This window comes from Lineus longissimus, chromosome 2 (genome assembly GCF_910592395.1).
Source record: "Lineus longissimus chromosome 2, tnLinLong1.2, whole genome shotgun sequence".
Classification (NCBI taxonomy): Eukaryota; Metazoa; Nemertea; class Pilidiophora; order Heteronemertea; family Lineidae; genus Lineus; species Lineus longissimus.
The window spans coordinates 4,969,799-4,995,914 of NC_088309.1; the positions used below are offsets into that span (position 1 = coordinate 4,969,799).

Consider the following 26,116-nt stretch of genomic DNA (forward strand, 5'->3'; position numbering starts at 1 on the left):
AATCTTTATTCAGACTTCGATGAAAGTCATCTGGCCCTTGAAGTTTAGACGATCCTTTTGTTGGACACACACCTAGCACGACTGGTGGCTGTACTTTTAGCCATATTGAGTCAGCTCCAGCCATTGCCGATCGAGCCCACAGCAACATGTGCGAGAATGGCAGCCCGCCAGTACGGAGACTAGCAAATCAACGAACGATTCGAGGAACCCGTGACCGGAGACTCCATGGCAACGAAGCGAGCGGGAAACTAGCCGATAATGAATGAGTAAGGCGACCACCAGCGCCACCAAAATCACTGTAGCGGCAACGGGTAGAACTACAATGCAGACGATAGCAACCACGTGTGATAGCGCGGCCGCCCGCAAATATGATAAAGTTTGACTGACTAACGATGGTTCCTTGGTGCATTTGGTGTTGAAGTGGATCTTTTTGATAGACTTTGATCAATATTCGCACAACACTATTACTCTTTCGCCAAATCATGGCAATTCAAATTGAATTCGCAAAATGTTTAGATAACTCTGACAGAAGACGCTGACACCATTATTTATCAGGTATGAATGTTTATTGATAACTGTATGTACATATTTACAGCACAAGCCTCAGGGTGCCTGCACCCTATTATAGTCAGTCAATAATGAGGCTTTAAGATTCATCTACACCTTTAGAAATAAGTTGTGACGGATCATTAACAATATACACTTTAACAGCATTGGTTTAAGGAATTAATACAGAGTTAGCAGTCCTCGCTTGCAACACGAACTCGAAATGGTTTGGGGGTAACACATTTTTCATTACCAATGTTGATGTCATGACGATGCGTCCAAGGCATTGTAAATGTAATTATAAACTTCACTGAACAGTCCAGTTTTCCAATTTCAAGTGCATCATAAGTTCAAAGCAAAGTCCTTGCTCTAGTGACAGTATCATTCTGAGACAATCATATTTGTAAACCCACAGTGACAGCAACTTTATCTCCATACATGTAGATGTCATCTGATCTCATGCATCACCTTCGACTGGTAGGACCGTAGCTAAAATAAAAGACAAATCAAATGCTCCAATGATTTTTGGGATTCAGTACGAATGTTAATAAAAAACAAGTGATCTTCCTTGACATGATACCACTAGTATAACAGAAAACGACAAACTCTAATAAGAACAAATATGAGACCCCTCGATTTAATCTCACCACCTCCAAGTACAACTGGGTGTATTTCATTGAAAATTGAACACCATCAATAATTGTATTAGAAAAACTCTTTCAGTTGGCAACCAAGAATTACTGGTTTTATCTAAAATCTGAAATTTCACCCACCTTCCCAGTTGTCCTCCAGACATACTGAAATATTTGTTGAAATCGATCCTCAGCAGAAGCTGTGCTAGGTGAGGGCTGGCCTGGTGACTGCGAACACTTGATAATATGCGGAAAAGAAGACTTGACTGGCGTTGGAAGCTCTGAAAACAAATTTTGTAATCATAAATTCAGTCGAAATTGACCAGTGTATTGTGTGCTCATTGTTTGCTTATCTTAAAAGCCCTGTGGCCTCAACATCACAGAGACCAACACTTCTCCCAAGTTTCTAGCATGATATTGTCATGTTCTTGTCGTCGTGATGTCATGATCCCAAGGAATCAGATATAACTGGGATTGGAATCAGCCTTATCTCAGAAGGGTAGCCAAAGGATTCCTTTCAGAATAGCAGTGTAATTACCTTAGCAATGACTTCCAACTGCTCAATCTCCCACTCGGGGCCAGCATTGTCACCTTGGGTCACCAGGAGAGCAAAGTTATGGCAGTTTTCTAAAATCTCATTCAAACAGTTGGACACCTGCAAGAATTAAAATCATCAATTTCAAAATGAGAAAGCACAAGTACAGAACAAACCACGAATAGTTTTACTCCCAACTGCTCAAGAACAACCCAGTTGCCTCGATTTGGTGTACGAATAGCACACACTAAAATCAATCCCATTCCTTGCCCCTGTATTCCCATATTTTCCCCGACTGCATTATCTAGGTCAGCCAATATAATTACGTCTCCGTACCGGTTTCATGAGTTGGAAAGACTGCGCAAGCAAAGCTGTGATGAACTGATCATGAGAAAGCCTGATCGCCTCAAAATCTCGAGTAGCCTGGATCTTCTCAAGAAGAACACTGTACTGAGACTCTATAACATCAACCTGGAAAAAAATGAAAGATAGTATCAAGGAAAAGAAAAAGTCAGCAAGATTTGGCTTTGAGCAGGAGGAGCGCGAGGAGGCTCATAGCCTAGTGGTTGACACTGCTGGCTAACATGCAGTAGGGCACATGTTCCATCCCGGGAAGAACCCAAGATTGTATTTCTGGATGAATTGGTGTGGTTGTCAAGGAACTAAAATTCGGTCCTGGCTCTTCACAGTCCTTCAAATGAAACTTAAAACTGGGTTGTGTCACAATGTCTAACCATGAACTGCCAACACATTACCTGTAGATAGTATTGCAAGTTGTCCACAAGGAAAGCCATGTGTGTCCTGAGCAGCCACTTGGCAGCACTCTGATCTGACGACTTGCTTCTCTTCTCCTGCATCTGGAGTGACCAGCATTGCTGCAGTGCCAGCTGAACACGCTTTACAGCCAACAGGAACCGGAACAACGTGTTGTATCTGAAGCGACAGCAGAATTAAACTCATACCTCATACCACGCTTGGTTTAAGCTGCAGTTGGGTCATTTTGGCCAAATTACACATCATTTATCATCTTATGAGCCATGTAATATCTGCTTAAGAGGAAGTCTCTTACTTCTTTTGAGCCCTTTAGCTAACCTTAGTGATACAGAAAGTAAGGCACTAACTTGTCTAGAACTCCTGGTGTAAACAAAATGTGCAGCGGCCACTCCACGTTGTAATCAAGTCTCAGAGAACTCCATCCAGTCTCTGCTGTTGGAGGGCCAAACTGGGAGATTTCTGAGGTGATATCTGGCTTAATTTGCTCTGAAAAGGAAACAAAGGTTGAGTTTTACCCCTCTCTGCGCTATGCGTGAGCACCATGGCCACGGACAGAAACAAGTCTGATATCAGGTCTTAACATGACTTCTTGAGTTTTTGAGTATAGGCCACCAATTTGTTATACTCATGATGTTGAGTGTAGGCCCGAACTGACTGTTGGTGGTGTGTCCCAACTGAACACAGCATTGTCAAAATCTCAAGGTTGTACATAACCAGCGGTAATACTAATATTAGTAGTAATCCTTGTCACTTACTTTTTGGTGGTGCAGCTTTGACATCAACAATCATTTGAAATTTCTGGAGGAGATCATCATCATCCAATAGCACGTTGTGGGCAGCTTGGTTAAATGCAACATTTACATCTGAAAATTTAAAATTTGTCATCATCACGCTATGCATTTTGAATAGCATTGGCTTAACCCATGTTTTTCATCCAAAATTTCTGAATTTGGAACATGTCCAAAGAGTGAAATATTTTAGCCAAGTGCCAACAGATATTTGTCATTCAGGTTTGAGTTCAGTTACGACGAAAATAGTGGATGGTAGATTGCTTAGGCTTTAGATTTTCGACGGGTCGTCCTGATATTTCGGAACCATTCTTCATCCATTTTGAGAGTTGATTCCTTGAATTATGCTTACCATGCTGAGTTGTTGAGGTTGGTGGCATCTTCAGCAAATGTTTAGCCTGGTCAATAAATGCCAGGAACAATTCCCCTCTGCCGAGAAGGAGGAAATCTTTCAAGATCTTCAACTGTTCGAACAGGTTGGACTCCTCAACAACAAGTTTCCAGAGATGCTGAAAAAGACCACTTACTGTGAATTACTTGCCAAAGCTTTTTGCAAGAATGAAAAAGTGCTTGAACGAATCAAAGATAACTAGGTTAACAAGGCAAATTTAAATGGTAGAAACCAGCGCAAGGCACACAACTACATTGATCTAATAATCATACCTCAGCTACACAAGTCCTGATTCTGTCAATGCACTCCTCAAATTCTCTGAGGCTGAACTCGCTCTCTCTGGATAACTCATGAAGCTGTTTTGCAAACACCACTTCTTTGTTCTTAAGAATTGAAGATCCTAAATAAAAAAGAAAGGTAACATTTACAGCTCAAGTGATCCGGGGTTATTTTGAAGGAGCAGCTACTACATCAGCACAAAAAAAAATTTCTTGAAATATTCACGACAAGCACAATTCTGTGATCTGCATGACACACAGAGCCAAGTATTCCAAGAGGAGTACGAGGCAGATGCAATTTACACTGTCACTACCCTTCCCCCAAGAAGTTTGTTAATAGATTTACCTGCTTTTTTCATTGTGGTGACCCTTCTCTCACTGAGGAATAGCTGTACTGACTCGCCAACAAATAGAATCTTTTCAGCCACTCGCACTGGGATGTAGCATGGTAACAGTTCTCCACGAATACAAAATTGTTCATTTGTCGGCATCACACCAATGCCTTTGTCAATTTGCTGAAAAAGTACAAGAGGTATGATAATGATGTACATGAGTAGAAAAAGCTTTCCGTGTAAATTGAGTATGCCCCAATTTGCAGATGGAGAACTCTGAGTTTATGAAACTCATCCTACTCACCAACATCTGCTGCAGCATCTTCCCACTCAGGCCACTTAGTCCAAGCTCATCCTCTTCTGCCTGGATCTCCTGCTTCGGAGCAGTTGATGGAATCATCTGGATGAAAAACTCCTCATGCTTATCAAGCAGCAAACCATGGAGCATCCAGCTTGCAAGCTGTTTGTACAGAACACCATGACATGTGAAGATAATTCTGGAAGCAGAAGAACACTAGCAATTAGAAAAATAACTGTCTTTACATCAACTTTACGCAGTAACACAAACAAGGTAATGATTTCAACAAGTTTTATTAAAATGTATGAGTATCATTGGCAAATTCATATTGATCTGACATGACAAGGTCCCTACATTTAATGGACTAACAAGGTCCCCACATTTAACTTCACTCTTTAGATACCACACTTACTGTTGTAATGCTGCTTTGACTATAGGTAAACCATGCGAGGAGTTTTTGTGCAAGATGTCCAAAATGTGACAACCATGGGCATTTTGAGATGAGATCTGTTCCAAGATTGAAACCAAGAAGGGGAACATGTGTCGATACTGAAACAACATCAAAATGAATGTAAAATGCATCAAGTATTTTGGAGCTAAAACAGTTCCGCCTTCACCAGCCAGGAATTGTTTTTTCTTCATACAATTACCAGGTACATTGATACATGCAGTAACTGAATGTACAGGATTCCTTAAAAGATTTTTCTCATGTAACATCTAACAATTCCCAAAGGAACATGCACACATTAAGAAAAGCTAAACTAGTTTAAACTCACTTCATCTAAAGAGCTCTGAACAAATGCAACTGTCAAGTGTGGGTCAGCAAGGACGCTCTGTTCAATATCCAACAAACTTTTCCTGTAGGGATCCAGCACTGAATCAAGGCCATCACAAAATGCTTTTAGGTAAAGGCCTGGCTGAAGACAACTTGATTCTGAAATGAGTAATTATGAAAATTCTAAAGTGAGACTGACAGGGCTGAGGAAACAGTCTAGGTGAACAAAAGTTCATGTACGGTAAGAGAAGGTGGTAGTACATTTGTAGCCTTTTGTTGTCATTTTCAAGAAATAAAACTAATAATCGTTGCATGTCATAGTCAGCCACTAGGAGTCCTATCAGTATTATAGCAAATTACCGTACATCATAACACTATTTTTAATGCAAAAGAGGAGTTAGTTCTTTCTTGAAGATTTTACAAAGCAAGTTTACCATACCTGGAGGTGGAATCTTTGTCACAGCTGGGCAGCCACTATTTTTCCGGATAAATTCTTGAAATCTGTAGTAATAGCTCCCAAGTTCACATAATCTGTTAAGTAGCTCCTCCTCAGTGCGACTAATGAAAGGGAGGTCTGGGACGAGCTGGAAGTTAATATCAAAGGAATGTTCATCAGCATTGAATCCTTTTTTGTGATCCTATTCCTAAAAATCCTAACAACAAACATCCTCCCATTATTTCACAAAATCTCTGTAGTGTAATTTTAAATACAAAACTCAACAAGTGATACAGAACCCACTAGCAACAGAACTTAGCATCATTCAAATATTTTTCCACTTATATGCAACTATTGCGTCTTTCTCATTCAATCAATCGACAATAAATACCCTACCCCCTGGGGCAGGGGCCCATGCAGGAGTTTCTTTCGATACCACTACCAGTCCAAATAATATATATGCAAACGTGAAAAAGGTGCTTCCCCTAATGGATAGCTGCCTCTTCCATCCGTATACATCTTATGGTCATAGAAGTTACATGTAGAGGTGACACTTTTTTGGGTCACCCTGACTGGTGCCAGTGGTGGTGAGACTGAGAGAAAAATTACTTTTTAGAAAAGATCCAAGAAAAAAACATTACTGTACCCTGATGTCAAACTTTTCATTCATAACAAATATGCTGCCCGGACACCCACTAAGGGCAAGAATTACTTCATGCAACATGGCTTATTCTTCACTCCTTTTTTACGGTGAAAAATCACATTTATTCAGCAAAACTTTACAAAACATCATCAAAACCGGGGCGGGAAATACCCATCCCTACCAGCCTCGATCGCAGGCAGAACCCTCAAATGTGATTGGCCAAGGACGAAATGAGGTCAGGAATTCCCACACTTCCTAAATAGGTCAAAGGCCAAAAAAGTTTTGCGAGACCGATTTGATCATCTCGTCGCCAGGAAAAACCTCATCAAAGTCATCGAAATGGCTAATGCTTCAATAGCAGGGGGGACTAATGTTACTGGAACGAATCTTCATTATGCTGACATTATTGTCATCGTTCTATACTTCGTCATTGTCTTGGCGATCGGTATTTGGGTGAGTTGACAAGGTTTTTTTTCACTTGTCTTTCATACATGAATGATGACATACTATACTACTACTAGGCCCTGGGCCTATATTTATGAAATTAACTGTAAAAAGTGTATTAACTTTAATTTTCATACTTTTGTGTTTACCTACATGTCAGTCATACATGGTCCACTTGCTGTATCTCATCTGTGTTGCCTACTCTAATACTGATATATATCTCGCCATGGAGGTATTATTACCTCCATGATCTCGCACACTGTCGTCAGTAATTTATCGTCATGACTCGTGTACGTACATGATTCAACTTTTATTGGGAATTGACAACGTCGAAGTAAATAGATGGCGATATTATTATTACGCATGACCTGGTGATGCAATATCGCACAACGTTAAAAGGCATAAAGAGGTCCTTGTCAGTATCATCTCTCATCGGGGTCCCCACCTCTAGTACACTCTTCACTTACTGACACTGGCTCAGCATTGAAATGCTCCCATTATCGAGGCCTTGCCGTTCAAATTCCACGGTCCAATTTGCCATGTACATTTCATAAAAAAACCCACAGTATCCTCATGGACGAGCTTTCTATTGCCAGTGGTGCCTGCATGCAATATGTAAGATTAAAATGTTTCTTTCAGTCATCATGCCGAAACCGAGGTAGTGTTGGTGGATATTTCTTAGCAGGGAGGAGTATGCACTGGATTCCTGTAAGTATACAGTATGGGACATGAAATTAAGTTACAACTTAAAATAGTACTACCGCTATACTACTTCTAAGGGTCTCTTAAAGTCACCATTAAGTACATGTAAATAAAATTTGTTTTTTGTTGAAATATCAGTTCTAAAAAGATATTTCTCTTGTCCTGCATTCATGAAAGCAATTATTTGTTGCAGGTTGGTGCTTCACTTTTTGCCAGTAACATTGGAAGTGGCCACTTCATCGGTTTAGCAGGATCAGGGGCAGCTAGTGGAATTGGAATCGCTGTATTTGAATTGAATGTAAGTCACACCTACATGTAAAAAAACTAAGTATTTGATGTCGGCGGATGTGACAGGAATATTTCGACTTTGAAAATACTGAGGATTTGTCATGTTGTTGTAAATGACTGAAATTGTCTGAACATACTAACGAATTCCAAGCTATTCTTTTGATTAGTTTTCCAAAGTTCGACTGGCATGACAAATAGGGAAAAATGAACGCACTATTCAAACTTTTTTTCATACTTTGTCATTTGTTTTTTCATTCAGGCTATCTTTGTGTTGATGATCCTAGGATGGGTGTTCGTCCCTGTGTATGTGGCTGCTGGTGTAAGTATGACTTCCTTCACCCTATTTAGCCGGTTGAGGAGTGTCTGTTACATATAGGCCTGATCATTCATGTTCAGCAGTGTTTGCCTAAACTCCTTGTCCTGTTAAATTGATGTCAAGTTCTCAGAAAGATAAAAATGAAATTCAGTGAATAGTGTTTTTGTGACAAAGTTGTTTATGGTGGTAACTCAATTTCTTATCAATTGTTATTTGTAAAGATTAGCACCATAAAATTGACTAAAGTTAATTTGTTTATGTTTTGTCTAAATCATTTGGGGCTCCAGTGCACAAGCTACTGTTCGGATGTCTTTGAAATCCAACCAGTAGTTCATGCTCCAGAGTCCCAAACAATGTCGATAAAAACGTTTTATGAATGGGCTACCAGTATACCTATCAGTCGATCCCAGCCACTGACTCCTTTTGAAGCTTTTGCAGCTAATGTGGTAAAAGTTGGGTGATTAGAGATGTGAATTTACTTCGGTAGTCAGTTTCTGTGGTTCCGTTTCTATGATCCAGATCCTCTCTTAGACTTCTTCAAGAAATTGTAAATCAAATTGTTGGTTGTTTTTCAGGTTTATACCATGCCCGAGTATCTCCGCAAACGATTTGGAGGTCAAAGAATCAGGGTATATTTAGCTGTGCTTGCCTTGCTCTTGTATATATTCACGAAGATCTCAGTAAGTATAAGTAAACATGTAATATTGACTCTACTGTGTTTGCAGACCACCAATTTTAGACAAAGGTTTGATGTCCACAAACCTTTGACAGTAGGCCAGCAATTAGCATCATTCTGTGATGGATCATGGCAACTTCTTATATGTTTGTGACTTCTGCTTGGTGAAATATTTTTAACCAACGCTAAACTTAAGCCTTAACCCTGGTCATAAATGTTGCCCTTATGTCATGCTCTGTTTCTCTTGGCATGAATAATCTCATACCTTGACTTTGAGAAACCTTATATTGTAAATTGAGGATAAAAGTTTAGAGGCCATTTCAAATCCACATATCCTGTTTTGCAAGTTCTTGCTCAGGTTGCATAAAGATATGTTGAATGACATGAATGGTAGACAGCACCCTACTATTATCACGAAAGTACTCTCAACCTAAAGCATTGTCACTGAGGCATTCAAAAGGGCATGGTCATGTCACTGACCTTATTGGCCAAAGATTCATGATAAAGCTTTCTGCACTATTCATGTTGAATTTGATTTTGAATAAACTGAATGAGATTAAGAAGGGATATGACTGAAATTAATGTAACATGACAAAGGCCTGTGTGTTTATGTTAACCAAGTTTAAAGTGGTGATATCTTTATTTCATCCCAGGCTTGAAATAACATTTATATGATAATGTAATGAATGAAATTGTGTCTTTTCATGAAGGTATGACCAGGTTACCATAAACTACACAATGAGAAAATGCAAATTTTTATTTGACCAGACAGACACTAGGCCAGAATGGCCTGATATCGGTCCTGTTTCATGTGAATGATACTTTATACATGCTTTAGCACTAAAGTGATTGAATGTATTGAAGTCTTTTGGTGTCAGACAGTTCATAGAAATCATAAAATTGAAACATTGAATAATTTATCTTAACTTGGAGTAGGAGGTGCTTTTATTGACTACAAGCTAACATGCAGATGAAAGTTACACTGAAAAGTTTATCAGGAACAGTAACATTGTCCAAAAGAAGATGCAGTATAATGAATCGAAATAGTTACTGTCTGAACTGCACCTTTTAGGCCTATAACCATGTTTGGCCGTTATATTTAGAGCAATGCCATTTGATGTTTGGTCTTACCCTTTTCCTGTATCTTCTAATCTGTCATTGAGAAGTTAACGTGAATCCTGTCAGTCTTCTCTCATCATAATGTGATACTTTTCAGGCTGATTTGTATGCTGGTGCTGTATTTATTGAACAATCTTTGAAATGGAATCTGTACGCATCCGTCCTGCTACTGCTTGGTATTGCAGCTCTGTTCACAATCACTGGTAAGTCAAGTCCTGGACAACTTTCACTATTGTGAATGTTTAGTTGCATGCCACTGTGTTAGGGCTCCAATTGGTTTATTGGCCAAGGAGAAGTCGGTCACAAGGTGCTCGTGTTTCGCACTTGGGTGGGGTTTCTTGTCATGGCAACATGACCATGTACATGAAGTATGAGGACAAGGCAATCAAGGAAAAGCAATTTGCCCAAAGTCACAAGCGATGTGTCAGCATAGGTTATTGGACCCTTGGTATCTATCAACTTAAAAACACCTAATTTTGTCATCCATTTTTTGTTGTTCTTGAGTCCTATGTCCTCAGATCTAAAAGGGATCTCTTCATTGGCTTTCCCTCTTCATTCATAGAAAGAGTATCGATTAAGAAATAAAATAGAGCATGTCTCTTTCATAATGCTTTATATTTGTCCGCAGGAGGTTTAACTGCTGTGATCTGGACCGACTTTATTCAGACGATCATCATGGTCATCGGTGCCTTTGTTCTCATGATTCTTAGTAAGTATATTTATGACATGGATGACTACCGATCTTCTTTGCTGATAGTGATATATCCCATGTTTGAATATCAAATAAGAATTGCTGCATGTCTGAATTTCATATTCAGTTGCAAAATCAATTTTGTCTTTTTAAACATGTGGCAGACATTTTACTGGAAGGCCCCAACTTGCACCAAATTAAAAAAAAACAACAACATTAAGTTGCATGTATTATCAGGCAGTCACCAGTTGGTGCACACTCAAATATCTATAGTTTGTATTTCAACAGGTTACTGAAATATTCATGTCAATATCTGGTTTAAATGATCAGCCTGTGTTGCCTAATATTTGAGGGTGTGCACACCCAAGCACAATGCAAGCACAATCCTGTTCAGATTTTAATCTGGGTGTATTTACTTATGTCTTGTCATTGATTAGATTGTTGATTTGAAAAACATTAGAACTTCAACCCAATGTAGAAGTGCAGTTTTGATAAAAAGTGAAAGTCAAAAATGGGAATGCAATTAGAAGAAAAGCAAAATGCCGTTCCAGTATTCAACTTTCATAGTTTTTACAACGTGGTTGAGTCTAGTTGGGAGCAATTTCATTGTTCAAAATGAGTGATATAAGAGAACAAAGGTATTTCTATATTACATAATTGTGCTGTTGTTTTTCTGAAATGATTACCATCTTAAATGACATCGATACTCCACTGGGTTTGTTATGCATTAATAATGTTGTAGTCATTGGTTATTCATGTATGCATACCTTCACCAGTGTTTCATTTATTTTTGAGCGTTTCTGTACAAATAGTAACAAATTCACGCTAGTCCTGTTTCAAAAGTTCTAGCGCTTTGTGCATTGCCACCAATAGAGCCCAAAAGGTTTTCATCACACCTTTGCTGATATATCTATTGCTTTTCTTATGCTCTAACATGTTTCTATGCGTGCTGCTATGATCTAACCCCCTGTATGCTTCCTGCTAATCCAATAAATATCCCCCTATATCTTGCTTCTCTGCTTCATCTCATTTCAAGGTTTTATGAAATTGGGTGGATATCAACAAGTAGTGGATGCCTTTATGGTATCAATTCCGCAGGAAACAATTTACTCGAACAGCACTTGTGGGTTTGTCCCAGCAGAATCTATGCACTTTATTCGGCCTGTCACTGACTCCCTCTTGCCATGGCCTGGTGTATTCTTTGGCCTCACTGTCAACTCTGTGTGGTACTGGTGCTCTGATCAGGTCAGCTCAGTTTTTTAGGTCAACTTTTCCACTAGATCAGAGTAGAAGTGCCTGCGAAAGCTTTCCTTTTAGTGGCACTTTCCTATTACAACATACATGTAGCTGAAATATGTAATTGATTTGAAGCCATGTTAATAGAAAGATAATACATGTAATAGCTTCAGTGCCCAAATTGTACGCTTTCTGCAAATATATTTCATGATGTGCAGCACTGGTGTTTTTTATAGCTTCATTCCTTTTACCGTATTTTCCGGCGTATGACCCGCGGCTTTTTGCCCTCAAACAGGCCCAAAAAGTGGGGGTGCGGGTAATACAAAGGTGCGGGTCTTGCGTGGATTCTGAGAGGGATAAGCCCCAACCCCAAAGAAAAAAAAGGGGACCAAACTGGTTACTTGATAAGGATTTATGTCCATCGTTTTCGCATTGTTTTCAACCAATATTTCCGCCATGATCGCATAGTTTGTGATGTCTCCGCTAGGGAAAGTAGTTACGGCCATGCTGGAATTGATCCACTTTGGTTAACAATTAAAAAAAAACATGGCGGTTCTAGGATGTCAACATCAATGAATGGCTTACTATTTTTGGAGAATGCGGGTCTTGGAGCAGTGCGGGTCATAATCAGGTGCGGGTCTTGCGTGGCTTTAGGTAATGGTCAAAGGGGGTGCGGGTCATAGGGCAGTGCGGGGGATAATCCGGAAAATACGGTAGTCCTGATACCTTGTAGATGTACTTGTAGAGATGTGACCTTGGCATATTTGCATGAATCCGACCCAACCTTTACCTACCTCATTCCCTCCGTCCTCTAGGTCTCATTAAGGTCGGCGGCCATGATGCAGTGGTCAATCAATTCTTCACGTCCTGGCCAAACACCACCAGAAACTACAATGCCTCCTCCAACTACACTACCTGTGGTATCCCTCCCGCCAATTCCATGCACCTCATGCGCGCCGCCAGTGATGGAAATCTACCCTGGACAGGGATCACGTTCGGTCTCACCGTATCGTCCATTTGGTACTGGTGCTCTGATCAGGTCAGTCAAAGAGTAGAGTAAGCACTTTCTGCCTCTTACTGGAGTATGTCACTTGGCCATTTGGATTTTCCAGTCCCTATTAGAGAAGGTGGGTACCCTTTGATTTCTCCCAAGAATGGCTGTGCTTCAGGCGAAGGTAAGGTAGGTTTTTCAGGGACTTCAATCACTTCAAATGCCTTGAAACGAATGCAACTTAGAAGTGGAATAATAACTGGCCCAGAGGTGCTGTCTGTCGAATGTCAATTTTATTGGCTTTGAAACGTGCTGAACTGCTCCAAACCCCTCACCCTTGCATGTTGACAGCTCTTTACCTGCATGAACCTAAAAAAAGCATGACCAAAATCCTCAACTTTATTTTATTTCTGCTTGCAAAGGAAAGAAATATCATTGAAGTTTTCCCTAATGCAGGTTTCACGAAAGTAGGTGGGTATCAAGCAGTAAAAGATGGTTATTTTGAAGCCATCCCAGAAACAACGTTGTACAGTAATGCCACATGTGGAATCCCTGCTTCATATTCATACAATTTGATGCGAGGAATGGAAACAGATCTCCCGTGGACTGGGGCCATCTTTGGCCTGATGGTATCAGCAATCTGGTACTGGTGTTCGGATCAGGTTTGTATGTTAGCTTAGTTGTCTTCGGCTAAATTCCTTAATGAAGCACTTACATGTAGACATAGACATAGTCTTTATTTTGTAATTATACTTTTTAGCCCATCTCTGTGTAATCCCTTGTCTTGTTATGCTATGTGTGGTATGATTGTGCTTCATTTATATGTGGTCTTGTGTCACTGTAATGTGGCCTTACCGTATATGCTAAATATGGTCTTGTTGCACTATATATCAGCTCAGGATGTTTCTTGAGGCTTTTGCATTGTTCGGCTTTTTGCCAGACATTTCAGTTTTCCAAAGAGGTATTTTCTTCAGTTTGTGTTTTGAAACATGTTGTCTTTAGTTTAATTACTTCCAAGATAATTGACTTAATCTTGCACAAAATGCCGATAGGGTTATGCAAAGAAATAGAGCTTTTATTGAAATTGCCGATTATTGTCACATACGATATATGACTGCAGGTGGCAGTGATTTATATTTCTCCTTTCCGGGGCGCTTTAGACACTTGTTTTACCGTTTAGGTCATTGTGCAAAGAGCCCTTGCTGCAAAGGATCTGTCGCATGCTAAGGGTGGGACCATCCTGGCAGGTTACCTCAAGATTCTTCCCCTGTGGCTACTCGTCTTCCCAGGAATGATTGCAAGGATCCTCTTCCCAGGTAAACACCAGAATTTTGCTTTTCTAACTGCGGAGATTTCTGCGGTTAGTTATGTAAATTGCCACATGGCTCACATTTCGATTCAAAAGAGCACAGCAATTAACCTGAAAAAGGGGCTGAATGTGTGCTATTGCTGTTTTCCTCTTCAACTAACCTGATGTATTTTTTTCACAAGATGAGGTTGGTTGTGCTGACCCTGCCATCTGTAAGGCACTCTGTGGGAAGGAACGAGGTTGCACGGACATCGCCTACCCAAAGCTGGTGCTCAATTTGATGCCCGACGGTGCCCGAGGTCTAATGTTGGCGGTGATGATGGCCGCACTGATGTCATCATTGACGTCCATTTTCAACAGCGGTAGTACCATTTTCACCATGGATATCTGGCGAAGGATCAGGAAGCATGCATCTGACATGGAACTTATGATTGTTGGAAGGTGCGTCAATCCGAGGACGTATGAATTTGACTTCATAAAGATCATCATAATTCGGACTAAAGTATTTTTGGGTGGTGTAAAGTGATGTTTCTGACATTGCTTAACTATTATTTGATGACTTGGCTACTTGTAAGCAAGTACACATCTTTTGCTATGATATGGATTTGAATATCAGCATTGAGCTGATACAGAACTGGAAGCATCTTTGCAAATAAAAACAAATCATAATTTACATTTTCTAGTTGAAGTCAACATATTTTTCCAAACTGTATTGGTCTGATGTATACAAATGCTAATTCATTCTCATCTCTGTCTCTATGTAGGGTGTTCGTACTTGTCCTCGCGGGTATTGGTATTGCATGGATCCCGATCGTACAGAGTGGTGCCGAGCTGTTCCACTACATCCAGGCTGTTACCAGCTACCTGTCGCCGCCTGTCTGTGCAGTTTACGTTCTAGCTATCTTCTGGAAGAGAACCAACGAACAAGTAAGAATTTCTCATTCTTAAACTTCCCCTCACGATGTAGTAATACTTCTCTTAAGTTGTTTCATCACCCTCGTCCCAGGCAATTTATTAACAGATACCATATGCATAATAATGTTTGCATAGAAAAATTGTACAGAGTGGTGCCGAGCTGTTCCACTACATCCAGGCTGTTACCAGCTACCTGTCGCCGCCTGTCTGTGCAGTTTACGTTCTAGCTATCTTCTGGAAGAGAACCAACGAACAAGTAAGAATTTCTCATTCTTAAACTTCCCCTCACGATGTAGTAATACTTCTCTGAAGTTGTTTCATCACCCTCGTCCCAGGCAATTTATTAACAGATACCATATGCATAATAATGTTTGCATAGAAAAATTGCAACGAAACACCATTTAGTACCGCGTACATTGATATGTGTGAACTTTTTTTCATTTTGGAGTACTTATTTTGGAGTAGGTAAAAGATGCGTAAAAAATGTTGCTCTAAATTTTGAAATTAACTTTTTCTTTCTAGGGTGCCTTCTGGGGCCTGATGGTTGGCCTTGTGACGGGCCTCATCCGTTTTGGCTGGGAGTACGCCTACCCACCCTATCCCTGCGGACAGGAATATTTGGACACCAAACCCTCCATCATCTCCAGTGTGCACTATCTTCACTTCGGATGCATCCTTTTCGTGATATCACTCATAACGACCATTGTCATCAGCTTGTTTACCAAACCTATCGATGATAAATACGTAAGTCACCTTGATTTTTGTTAGTTCAGTGCAAGCATGTTGGTGTGATCCTTTTAAACCCATGTGATCCTTTTAAACCTATTTTGTATACTAATGGGTTGTTCTGAAAACATTATTTCCGTCTTGTTCTAATAAGGCCATTTTGAGTAGAACAAGACAGAGATAATGTTGGCGCTAATCAGTCTCATTTGCACCTTACTTATGTTATGTTCTTCTGCTACTTTTACAGTTAATCCGTTTGACATACTGGAGCCGCTACGACAAGGGCGAGCGTGTGGATATTGATGAGGAAGAGAAAGAGGGCGCTAAAGTTGCCGCCATGGAATTGGAAGGAAGAGACAACGAGGGCATGTCCAAGTCATCGTCTGCTGAGGCAGTGGTCGACCAGCCTGGTGACTCGGTGGTGAACAGTCAAGCACAGCTTGCTGGAGGTTAGTATAGTTTATATCCTGTTGTTCATTTCCCATTAGTATATGTAAAGCCACACAAAAATTTATTAGGGTCAGTCACCTAAAGTCTATTAAAGTAATAAGTCACTGCACCCTTTCGTTACAGAAGGTGAACCTGATAAATCCAAGTGCCGCAAAGCAGGGGAATGGATCTGTGGTATTGAGAACCTGAAAGAGGAGGAGATCAGCCCAGAGGATCTCAAAATCCTGACAGACAAGGCCATGAGCATCGATGAGAAACCAAAGTGGCGCCGACTTTGCAATATCAATGCTGTTATTCTTATGTGTCTTGCTATCTTTGTCTGGGCTTTCTTTGCCTAAACTTTTGATAAAACAGCGCATTTGTATTGGAAGGAGAGCTGATGCAGATATGGAATTTGTGACAAATCAAAAGTACAGGCAAAAAAAGACTACATGGAGACAGTTAGTTGTTCACTAATAAATCGAAACCTCAAGATTAGCAGTATATCAAAACTGCCTATGATATTGGCATAGTTTAGATTAGATTGTAGTTATAGTGTGCCATAGGAAATTATGTAGCTTGTTTTATTACTGGTAGTCATTTTAGGACTTCAAGAGGGAAAATGAAATAAATTGTTTGTTGATAGTAATTTACCAATTAATTAGGTGCTGTGTTTAATGCTGGATACCTTTGAAGACTGTTTTCTATCATTTTGTATTGCGCAATTTTATAGATGAGTAGGAACTTAATACATGTAGCTACATGTACACAATGGAATTCCTGTATGCGAAAAAAGCACATTCCACTTCAAAGGTACAATCGGGTCAGGTTATTTTGACCTTATTTTACAACATATCGTTCCATTTGGTAATGTTATCAGGGTTTTACCCTTCATTCACATTCCAATGTTTTAGTAACGCTTTAATTGTTTTTGTCATACATGTACATTAGTTCCAATAAATACCAATATATTTTAATCAAGAGGGTTGATTGTTTTTGTGAGAAGAAGTGAAGATTCCACATGCTCGTGATTCAGGGGTAGTTTAAACCCTGTACAATGTTCAACACACGGAGACCGACGGATGTTTGCCAAGCAGATATTAGATAACACTCCCGATGGCCTAGTGACTCAAGTGGTCTCTTCTTGGTTTGAGCCCTGTTGGTAGCTCATTTTAATACGACTGGTTAGTTAGTTGTCGGCTAGATAGACATGGGGGTACAAACTGCCTTCTCACCAGGCCCCTGGCACTAGAGTTTGGAGGCATTAAAATTATGTCTCATACATGTACATGTAAGCCAAATCTGGCTCTACCTTTGATCAGACAACCCTCAGTAGAATTGGGATTAATCCAAACACCGAGCGCCATCTAGATGTCACCTTTTCCTTCCATGTCAACATGTCCTTATATCATTTAAAGGCACGACCTTTACTCACCTCATCCAGGCAAACCCAACCAACAAAGAAGATTGTTTGAGATGTCACAACCATCTCTACAAGACACAACTGTCCAACAACAGAACTGAAGTCTCTTTTGAACAATCAGAACTTATGAAGGATACTGCACATGCACCATAGCAATGACCCCTCGATTTGACACACAAGAAATCAAAAACTATTGCAAATTTAGTTTATAAAGCATTTATTTACCTTAAATATTACATGTACATACTGTAAACAAACCTGGTATTTATGGGATACAAATGAGACAATACCTCCATAATAATAGGTATGATATATGATGAAAATGCAGTCCAACAGTCCAAGATATGTACTTACAAAACCTAGGTGAGGCGCTCAGATTTGGCCTAGAGTTTAGCTCCACTCTCACAGTATTTGCTGAGACAACCTACATTGTATACCTTAATTCAGTATCAATTTCTTCAACAAAAGTTACATGTAGGAACTCTACATGGAGAAAAACTTCTTCTGAAGAAGCATTTTTACATAAAATCCTAAGATGGTTATAACATGCAGCACACTTGACATTGAAATGTCAAGTTGTAGGAGTGAGTAACATGATACGATGTATATAAAATAATCATCTGCAATAGCACAGTCTAGTGAAATGTAATATCAAATGCAGTTACAAAAATAAGATGTACATGTACACAGCACCAGACATTCATGACATTATGGCAAGAAACAGTATGTGCTTTTAAGTAGAAGTATTGACTTCCATTCTATCAAGAAATAGGGGGGAATCAACTAACTCCAGTCATGGCTAAACAAGGATAGTTGGTTGCAAGATGGTTTCATAGATGCATCAAAGATGTTTTATATTCTGCAATGTACACAAGAGCATGAATCCTGGGGCATAAATGTTATCAAAAGCAGATTGTCTGTTTTTTATACCACTCCTTGTAATACATAATGTACAAATGTAGTCCCTAGAAAAAATCTTGAAAATCAATTATCTCTACAGTTTCATTGAAGCGTTACAGCCAAATAATATAAAAAAACATGCAACATACAGAGGAAGACCAATACATGCAATATGCAAACAAAAGCATTGTGGAAAGTAACTTCGTTATGATCACATGGCTACAATGGCCCTGTATAATAGAGTAAAGTTACATCCTTTGATATGAAGTAAGAATTTGTTGTACTCAAAACAAAATATTTGATCATTTTCAACAATCATAATTTTTCAAGTAAGTATTCTGCAATATCATCCATCATTTTATCAGCGATTTTAAAATCACCAACAAGACTTAACATTCCGTGGAATCCACGCTTATAATGTTCTACTTTTACACTGACCTTCCCTTTTCCCAATTTTTTGGCATAAAGCATGCCGTCATCTCTCGTAACATCATGCTCACAAATGAGAATATATGCACTGGGAAGATTAGTATGATCCTCTGCCAACAGGGGGCTGAAATACTGATTCAGATAGAATGCTTCATAACGCCGCGATATCTCTATGTTGCCGCCAGTCCTTGCAGCAGGTTTAAAACCTTCAGGAATGAACTCCTCCGGGAGATTTTCAACATCTGTGTGTTTGTAATAATGTTGCTTGACATGGGCAGACGTGTGATCATTCCGCATGAATTCCTCGACCATGGTGTCATTCTGCACACCCATGTAGCTCATCAAAAAGGTCACCACTTTCTTTGTTGTCAAAATTTCTGGCATGAAATGCGTCTTTTCCATGTATGACGGCAGGTGGTAATCGATGGCTTGTACTAAAGGGTAGATGAGAACTTGTAGTTTTGGTTTGATTTTGATTTCATCGCTCCTGAGTTTAAGGGCTACAGCGGCTGCCATGTTCCCACCAGCATCGTCACCTGCACGAGAAAATAAAGGAAAATTCAAAATCCATTCTTCTGTTTTCTGATACATCAGGCACTCCAATAACTAGGTGCCTTCAAAAAAGGAACGACGATAGATGAGTGTTGCATTCGCCCAGCTAGGCCTGGATGCAACTGGAGAGTAAAGAAACAATGAAACTAAACATACATGCAAGTGCCTGTCACCTGACAACCCAACTGGGTACTTGGATTGTAAGATGTCACCAACCAAATGCATGATTATTGGTCACCAGACAGTGAAAATGTAACTTACCCATTACGGTAATTCTGTTTGGATCCACATTCAGGGAGTTAGCATTCTCAATGAAATACTTCGTGGCTATCTCACAGTCAAAGAATGGAGTTGGGAAGGGAAACTCTGGTGCAAGTCTGTAGCTGGAAAAGCAGAAAATCATCAAAGAATTATACGCAAAACAAATGATTTTGTCCACTGCAGTATAACAGATTACACTTTCGAGAATGGCATTCATATAATTTCTGAGTTTACAATGGAACATATATCAGATCTTGTATCATTTGCACATATTTTCCAAAATAATGATTCTTGTCAGGTGTTATAATGGCTTGGCTAAAACAAAAATGGTTCCCAAAACTTAAACATATTTATCATCAGTAATACCACAGCTACTTACTCTACAGAAGCAACCACCATCTTTGTCTTCTTTGCTAATGTTCTTGTCAATACATCATAGGTTACTGGAAAACAATAGCAGCTGGATATATAACATATTTTTAGAGGCATTCAAAATTTTTAATATACATGTATGAGACAATTACAAGTATGCATATGAATGACCCTAAAAGAACCAAAAAGTCAATTGTTTAATTTAGAAAGGAGCACAGTTAAACTTACAGACACTGCCATACACCCATCCTCCACCATGGAAATAGATGATTCCGGCTGACTTTTCCCTGATACTTCTTCCCCTAGGTTTGTAAACACGTACTCGAATACCATGGAAGAATGTATCATCTATCTGGAGGCAAAAACGAAGAACTACAGCAAGCAGGAAATGACAACTTTCTAGCAAATTTCATACTTTCAAACACATTGAAATACATTGGAATACATTTGGCTCCTAGCTATTCAACAAGCTGAGTTGAGGTTCATGCAAACAATGTGGACCATAAGAGACGCTTATATGTAATCCATCTTAGGAGAGCTGATTTTAAAATCGGAACACAAGTGCTGTTCTCACCTCTAGATCAGGGTCCGTGTCAGTAACATCAGCAGTTTTTTCCTGGATACTTCGGGTCAGGTTAACTCTGCTTTCAAATCCAAGATATTCACCAGCAGATGCCTGAAACGAAATTATTAACACTCCAATTTGAATGTTGAGTATAGCAGGTTTGGCTAATTGAATGTGCCTTGATTTTGTTGTCAAATACTTTAAGATTGACTGAAATAAACACACTCATACTTCGATGCTACACAATGGGCACACATGGCTACATATGGATGTTGTTCTTTTTTTCAGTGACATTTTTTCCTGGACCAGCCCATAAAATCCCCATTTCTTTTTTTCACCAGAAAAAGCTATTATTACCAATATGCTTAAATAATGCCATGCAATCATTCTTACCACATATTGCTCCATCTTTGCTGATGCAAGACATAATCTTAATTTCCATGGTTCATCAATCTCTGATGGAATCGGAGAGTAGAAGGCATAGAATAACAAAGCAACAACCAGACTTCCCACAAAGATGGTTTGAGGCAGTTCCATGATGACAGATCGCCTTGAAAATCTACTGAAAAGAATTAGAAAGAAAATCAGAATATGCCCCGAGAGCCCACCTGTCATGATCATGATGAAAGACAGGTAGCCAAGATATGTTCACATATGTCGTTTGTCCACTTGAATCATGAATTATGTGCTTGATTTTGTCATGATGATGGACTGTATGAATGAATGACTTGTGTTGTGGCACTTGTACTTTTCAATTTCCCCTACCTGCACTGCACTGCATGTAGCTGTAGCTAACCTTGGCCCTATAGTATAGCATCGGCTAAGCATGTATGTTGGTTCGGCTAAAAACTAGCACATCACGACTTCTTCACTCTACCATTCATTCAATCATTGAATTGATTGCATCTTTTCTACCAAATAGGCCTATATAGACGAGATAGGGCAATGCCAATGGCCATCCCCAAGCATGCATCACTGGGTTTACTGTCGTTTCGCTACATTGCCAGTTCGCTACCAGTCGTTTCGCTACATGTGGCGGTCGTTTCGTTACATGGTAGGTCGTTTCGCTACATGGGTGGAGTCGTTTCGCTACATGATGGGTACGGTCGTTTCGTTACATGGAGGGCGTTTCGCTACATGGGTGGAGTCGTTTCGCGACATGGATGTAGGTCATTTCGCGACATGGATGTAGGTCGTTTCGCTACATTATTCCCCTATTACTCCCTAAGTTTGTGCTAAACTCCGGGCTAAATATCTGTTGTGAATTTAGGGAAAAAATGCTCGAGTATAGTACAATTACAGATTCGTCTTCGGGTAATCATCATTATCATCATCATCATCATCATCATCATCATTATCATCATCATTATTCACGGCATAGTAACCAAATTTGATTTTTGCCGTTTGAAGCTGTTTGAAGGGCGACCGGCAAAGTTTAAACGTGGCATCAGCGTACCAGGTCTTTGCTTTACTCAGGAGGTGGATTTGTTCATCTGTTGCGAAGATGAAATGCCGGCGATCTCGGACATTGATGTCAGCTTTAAAAAAATTTTCAGCGACGCGGTCCTCTTGGAGCTCAAATTCCAAGTCTGTGGGATCTTGCGGGCGATTCTTCTGGCGAAAGCGATTAGTTGCTCTGGTTAAGCAGCTCATTTTCGGTAGCGAAGGACATGGGCCTGAGTTCACGTGCTCAAGAAGGACTTCAGTCACAATAGCGGATGCTGACTTGTACACGTTTTCGGCGGCTTTTTCTTTCATGGACGCGGTTATCTTGGAGACGACTGCTGCACCTGGTTGTGCTTGATGGTTATGCGCATTTCTCCCGACAATAAATTGGTCCCCCTTCTGTGTCACCATAGCGCGACACGGATTATGCTTCGGCCGGATCGTGCATTGCCAATCAGTTGTAATATTGTTATTACGACGGCGCATAACGTTGTACGTGTAACCGTGGCTGTCAATCAATTTGTTTCTTGACCGTTTAGTCCCGACGTCAACGATTTGAAACGTCAATTCGAAGTCTTCCGCGGCCGGCGAAATTGAACTAGGTTCCTCAATGGATGATTCATTTATCTCCGGAATTCGTACGTCAGGTCGAAAATTGTATGTCTGATCCCCGCGTGGTAAAGTCTCGTCTTCGAGCAGTGTGGAGGCATGCGTAGGCGATGGTGGAGTTATGTCCCGGAATAGGTACATACTGACGTTGGCGGTGGGGTCAGGTGAGGCGGCGGCGGAAATCTCCCGCATAGGTGGCGATGGACTTTCGCATAGTGTAGTAGAGACGTCCATGTCCATCATTGGTGGTGGATTTTCGCGTGGCGTAGTGACGTCCGCGGTGCCAGTGGAGTCAGGTGAGTCGTCTATCATGGGTGGTGGACTTTGGCGAAGAGGATTAGTGACGACGTCGGCGGTGGGGTCAGAGACGGCGGAGATGTCAATCGTTGGCGGTGCCGGTGGGTCAGCAGTAGTCGGACTTGATGTCATCACTTTGCGCTTGCGCTTGTTGGGCTGTTCGTCGTGGACCAAGGTTCCTTTTCGCTTGTTGTCAACTTTTAGGAGAGGCACAAAATGGCTGGGAGTCCATGTTCCGCGATTAAACGCAGCACTTCCAGAGGACCAGAGGATGTGAATGGCAGCATTCGTTCCCCTGTTCTTTGAAGTTCGCGGAACAAACGTCGTGCTGAGGCGGCGTACAGCAGGGTCCATATGACCATTCATTGGCGGAAACATGGATACAATCGAGCGGCCGACCACTGAGGCGAGAGCGTGAAAACACCACGCGGAAGATTCGTTGCGTCGGAGGCAGTCAGAACAGGCGTCATCAAAACTTTGGGTGAGCGCGTCCCATACCGGATCAAAATTCTGTTTGATGTAGAAATCGCGGTGAAGAATTAACTCAATGGCCGTTCTTACGCGCAGCTCGGGGGTTTTAGAGAGACTCGTATCTCCGCAGAGCGCTACTGATACCGCGTGATAGAGACAATCCCCATCACCAGGAATGCTGACAGGTAGCCTGTTTCGCACTCCCCCACTCTTCTCCAAGATACGCTGTGCGTTTGTGTCGATAGCGTGTACGTTTTCTTGGTACATAGGAGTAAAGCCTTGGGGCGGTACGGCAATCGGGCCGACATTTCGGCGCAGGAGAATTTGCTCACGTCTTGCTGCTGCCCTCAGGAGGTCAGAGGTGATGCTAAATTGGTGATAATAAATTTGTAGTCACCACCGGGAATTATAGTAGGGTAAAATAGAGTAAAAATAATGACTCCACCCATATAGCGAAACGACCTACGATGTAGCGATATGACCTACATCCATGTCGCGAAACGACTCCACCCATGTAGCGAAACGCCCTCCATGTAACGAAACGACCGTACCCATCATGTAGCGAAACGACTCCACCCATGTAGCGAAACGACCTACCATGTAACGAAACGACCGCCACATGTAGCGAAACGACTGGTAGCGAACTGGCAATGCAGCGAAACAGCCTGATACCCATCACTGCATGCAGTGCATGACCATTAACCGCCGATGGGGATTTTTCCTGCTACTTGAGCCATACAGACGCACATACAGATATCTGATGGGAACTTACATGTTGCCTTAGTTAGTTGTCATCTGGCCAATAAAAAGTTACATCAAAATGTGGATAAAAACAGTTTTATGTCGATTTCCACGTTGCAAAGCCAAGAAATTTGTTGATTACCACCACAGGGCAATCGAAAACACCACGCCACCTATCAACTCGAAATGTTCTACAAAAATGTAACAATTTTCTTCCCGCCACACCACTACCCGAAGTTTCATTTTATAGAGTCGCCGCGGGCGCAAATGAGAAAAAGGGGTTGCAAAGATTGGAACAATATTGGAACGTTTTGTTGATTGACCAGAAAACATCATTATTGAATTTATTATGTATTTTCCATGACTTAGGGCTTATGGCTTGAAGACACACATAGTTAGTTTTTGTTCGGAAGGCGCAAAACACACGGTCAGTCTGAAAATCCGCCCCTCACGCTGCACGAAAACAGTCTAGTCATTGTAATCCATGACGTTAATTAAGAATGTAATCCATTCACAATATCGAATATGCAAAGGACGTAATAGCTGCTTCTTCTGGGTCATACCATCTTGACCCTCAACGTATTGTCAATGCTAAGCTTTACTTACATACTACGCGCGTCTAGTAGTAGTATGGGCGGAGCGGAGGCACACCGCTGGAAGTTCAGTATGGGGTCATACACTCCGGACGCAGTGGACCGGCCTCCTTCCTCACCATAAGGAGACCAAATTAGGCTGACGCGATGGGCTGCGTAAAAAGGTGGCGAAATTCGGACATGCTAAAGATGTGTGAGTGGGGGGGGGGGGGGCTCTCCTTACGCTTGCATTATGTTTTTCTTAAGGAATCCTACCGTTTGTGGTCGAAGTTCACATCGTTGAATTTATAGAGATTCTTTTTTTCCACGAAAAGAGTTACTGCGTGTGTTCTGATCGCAGAATCGCACCAGCGCAGATAGTAGATCCCTCCTAATCTGTCCATGAACTCCAAATAGTCCTTCACGTCCCCTCTCCGCCAAAACTCTACCTTGGATATCTCAAAACTTGTGAGGAACATTTTCGGAAATTTTAGCTGATAGAAAAGAGTAGGGTGGTGGGACTTGGCTTTGATATATGCCTCCGTTGCCTCCCACGTGCCAAGTGCGCACCACCGGTTTTCGTCATAGAGTGTTTTGTACCCATAGTAAGCATTGTTGTCCTTCATTCTCTGGAAGACATCATATCCAATCTTTCCACCTATTTTCGCATCCGAGTCAATGCGCCAGTAGTAATCTAAATGTTGCAGGACATTATGTTCGTGGAGCTTTGTGAGAAAGCGACAAAAGTTCCTCTGTTTGATTCCGTCTCGAGCTTCCCCATAACGACCGCAGTATGTCTGTGAAGGAGACTCATGGTGAAGATGACCTGACGGTTTCCCTTCATCGATTTTCGGAGAAATTTTGAGAAAGAATAGCTGTGAGCTTGTACGCTTTCGGATGAGGTCGGCTAGTTCTGGCATGAGCTCATCAACTAAGATGATAACCGGGTACTTGTATTCCTTGTTGAAATGAGTGTCCAAACTTCTGAGCATTCGCGTGAGATCGGAAAACGAGTTGTCCCGAAAAGGTAGGAGGGTGACAATGGCAGCTTTTGGACGTTTCCCTTGCCATTTTGAGATCAACCGCTGAAAGCGCTCCTCGTCCCTATAAGAATGGTGTCTGTTCGGTTCAATGGAATTTTTGTCCTCCCCACCATTCGTTGCACTATTTTGCACATCAGTTTCACCTTGTCCCGGCGCCTTAGTTTC

At 40.9% G+C, this 26,116-nt stretch overlaps 3 protein-coding genes across 4 annotated transcripts; 1 reads left to right on the forward strand and 2 right to left on the reverse strand.

Annotated features, from left to right (window-relative positions):
- Nucleotides 1–558: 558 nt before the first annotated feature.
- LOC135483564 (gamma-tubulin complex component 4-like) lies at nucleotides 559–6,587 on the reverse strand. Its single transcript, XM_064764536.1, has 15 exons — nucleotides 6,432–6,587; nucleotides 5,789–5,933; nucleotides 5,351–5,508; nucleotides 4,987–5,123; nucleotides 4,581–4,773; nucleotides 4,291–4,459; nucleotides 3,939–4,066; nucleotides 3,628–3,784; nucleotides 3,243–3,350; nucleotides 2,835–2,973; nucleotides 2,469–2,646; nucleotides 2,050–2,184; nucleotides 1,717–1,833; nucleotides 1,320–1,459; nucleotides 559–1,035 (listed from the first exon to the last, which is right to left on the reverse strand). Exons 1-15 carry the CDS (start codon nucleotides 6,507–6,509, stop codon nucleotides 1,011–1,013), a joined length of 2,007 nt encoding a protein of 668 aa, XP_064620606.1. The 5' UTR covers nucleotides 6,510–6,587; the 3' UTR covers nucleotides 559–1,010.
- Nucleotides 6,588–6,699: 112 nt separating this feature from the next.
- On the forward strand, nucleotides 6,700–17,247 carry LOC135502995 (sodium/glucose cotransporter 4-like). Its single transcript, XM_064796246.1, has 14 exons — nucleotides 6,700–6,881; nucleotides 7,512–7,580; nucleotides 7,768–7,872; nucleotides 8,122–8,181; nucleotides 8,754–8,858; nucleotides 10,071–10,176; nucleotides 10,602–10,682; nucleotides 13,348–13,553; nucleotides 14,072–14,207; nucleotides 14,383–14,641; nucleotides 14,965–15,127; nucleotides 15,638–15,859; nucleotides 16,089–16,290; nucleotides 16,415–17,247. Exons 1-14 carry the CDS (start codon nucleotides 6,768–6,770, stop codon nucleotides 16,627–16,629), a joined length of 2,043 nt encoding a protein of 680 aa, XP_064652316.1. The 5' UTR covers nucleotides 6,700–6,767; the 3' UTR covers nucleotides 16,630–17,247.
- A 677-nt stretch (nucleotides 17,248–17,924) lies between these two features.
- Nucleotides 17,925–24,490, reverse strand: LOC135483565 (arylacetamide deacetylase-like). 2 transcript variants are annotated; one of them, XM_064764538.1, is made up of 7 exons: nucleotides 24,368–24,490; nucleotides 21,166–21,331; nucleotides 20,782–20,883; nucleotides 20,436–20,559; nucleotides 20,215–20,278; nucleotides 19,836–19,957; nucleotides 17,925–19,558 (listed from the first exon to the last, which is right to left on the reverse strand). In XM_064764538.1, the coding sequence occupies exons 2-7, from the start codon at nucleotides 21,307–21,309 to the stop codon at nucleotides 18,909–18,911; spliced, it is 1,206 nt and encodes a 401-aa protein (XP_064620608.1). In that variant the 5' UTR covers nucleotides 21,310–21,331; nucleotides 24,368–24,490; the 3' UTR covers nucleotides 17,925–18,908. The 2 variants fall into 2 exon arrangements, with proteins under 2 accessions (XP_064620608.1, XP_064620607.1); XM_064764537.1 differs by having other exon boundaries at nucleotides 21,166–21,334.
- Nucleotides 24,491–26,116: the final 1,626 nt, after the last annotated feature.

Coding starts and splice junctions, on each gene's coding strand:
- LOC135483565 (XM_064764538.1), bottom strand. CDS start 21,309: ATGGAACTGCCTCAAACCATCTTTGTGGGAAGTCTGGTTGTTGCTTTG. Junction 20,884..21,165: donor CAAAGATGGAGCAATATGTG/GTAAGAATGATT, acceptor ATTTCGTTTCAG/GCATCTGCTGGTGAATATCT. Junction 19,559..19,835: donor AAACAGAATTACCGTAATGG/GTAAGTTACATT, acceptor TTTCTCGTGCAG/GTGACGATGCTGGTGGGAAC.
- LOC135483564 (XM_064764536.1), bottom strand. CDS start 6,509: ATGTTGCATGAAGTAATTCTTGCCCTTAGTGGGTGTCCGGGCAGCATA. Junction 4,460..4,580: donor AGATGCTGCAGCAGATGTTG/GTGAGTAGGATG, acceptor GTACTTTTTCAG/CAAATTGACAAAGGCATTGG. Junction 2,974..3,242: donor CAAAGCTGCACCACCAAAAA/GTAAGTGACAAG, acceptor TTTCCTTTTCAG/AGCAAATTAAGCCAGATATC.
- LOC135502995 (XM_064796246.1), top strand. CDS start 6,768: ATGGCTAATGCTTCAATAGCAGGGGGGACTAATGTTACTGGAACGAAT. Junction 8,859..10,070: donor ATATATTCACGAAGATCTCA/GTAAGTATAAGT, acceptor GATACTTTTCAG/GCTGATTTGTATGCTGGTGC. Junction 15,860..16,088: donor AACCTATCGATGATAAATAC/GTAAGTCACCTT, acceptor CTACTTTTACAG/TTAATCCGTTTGACATACTG.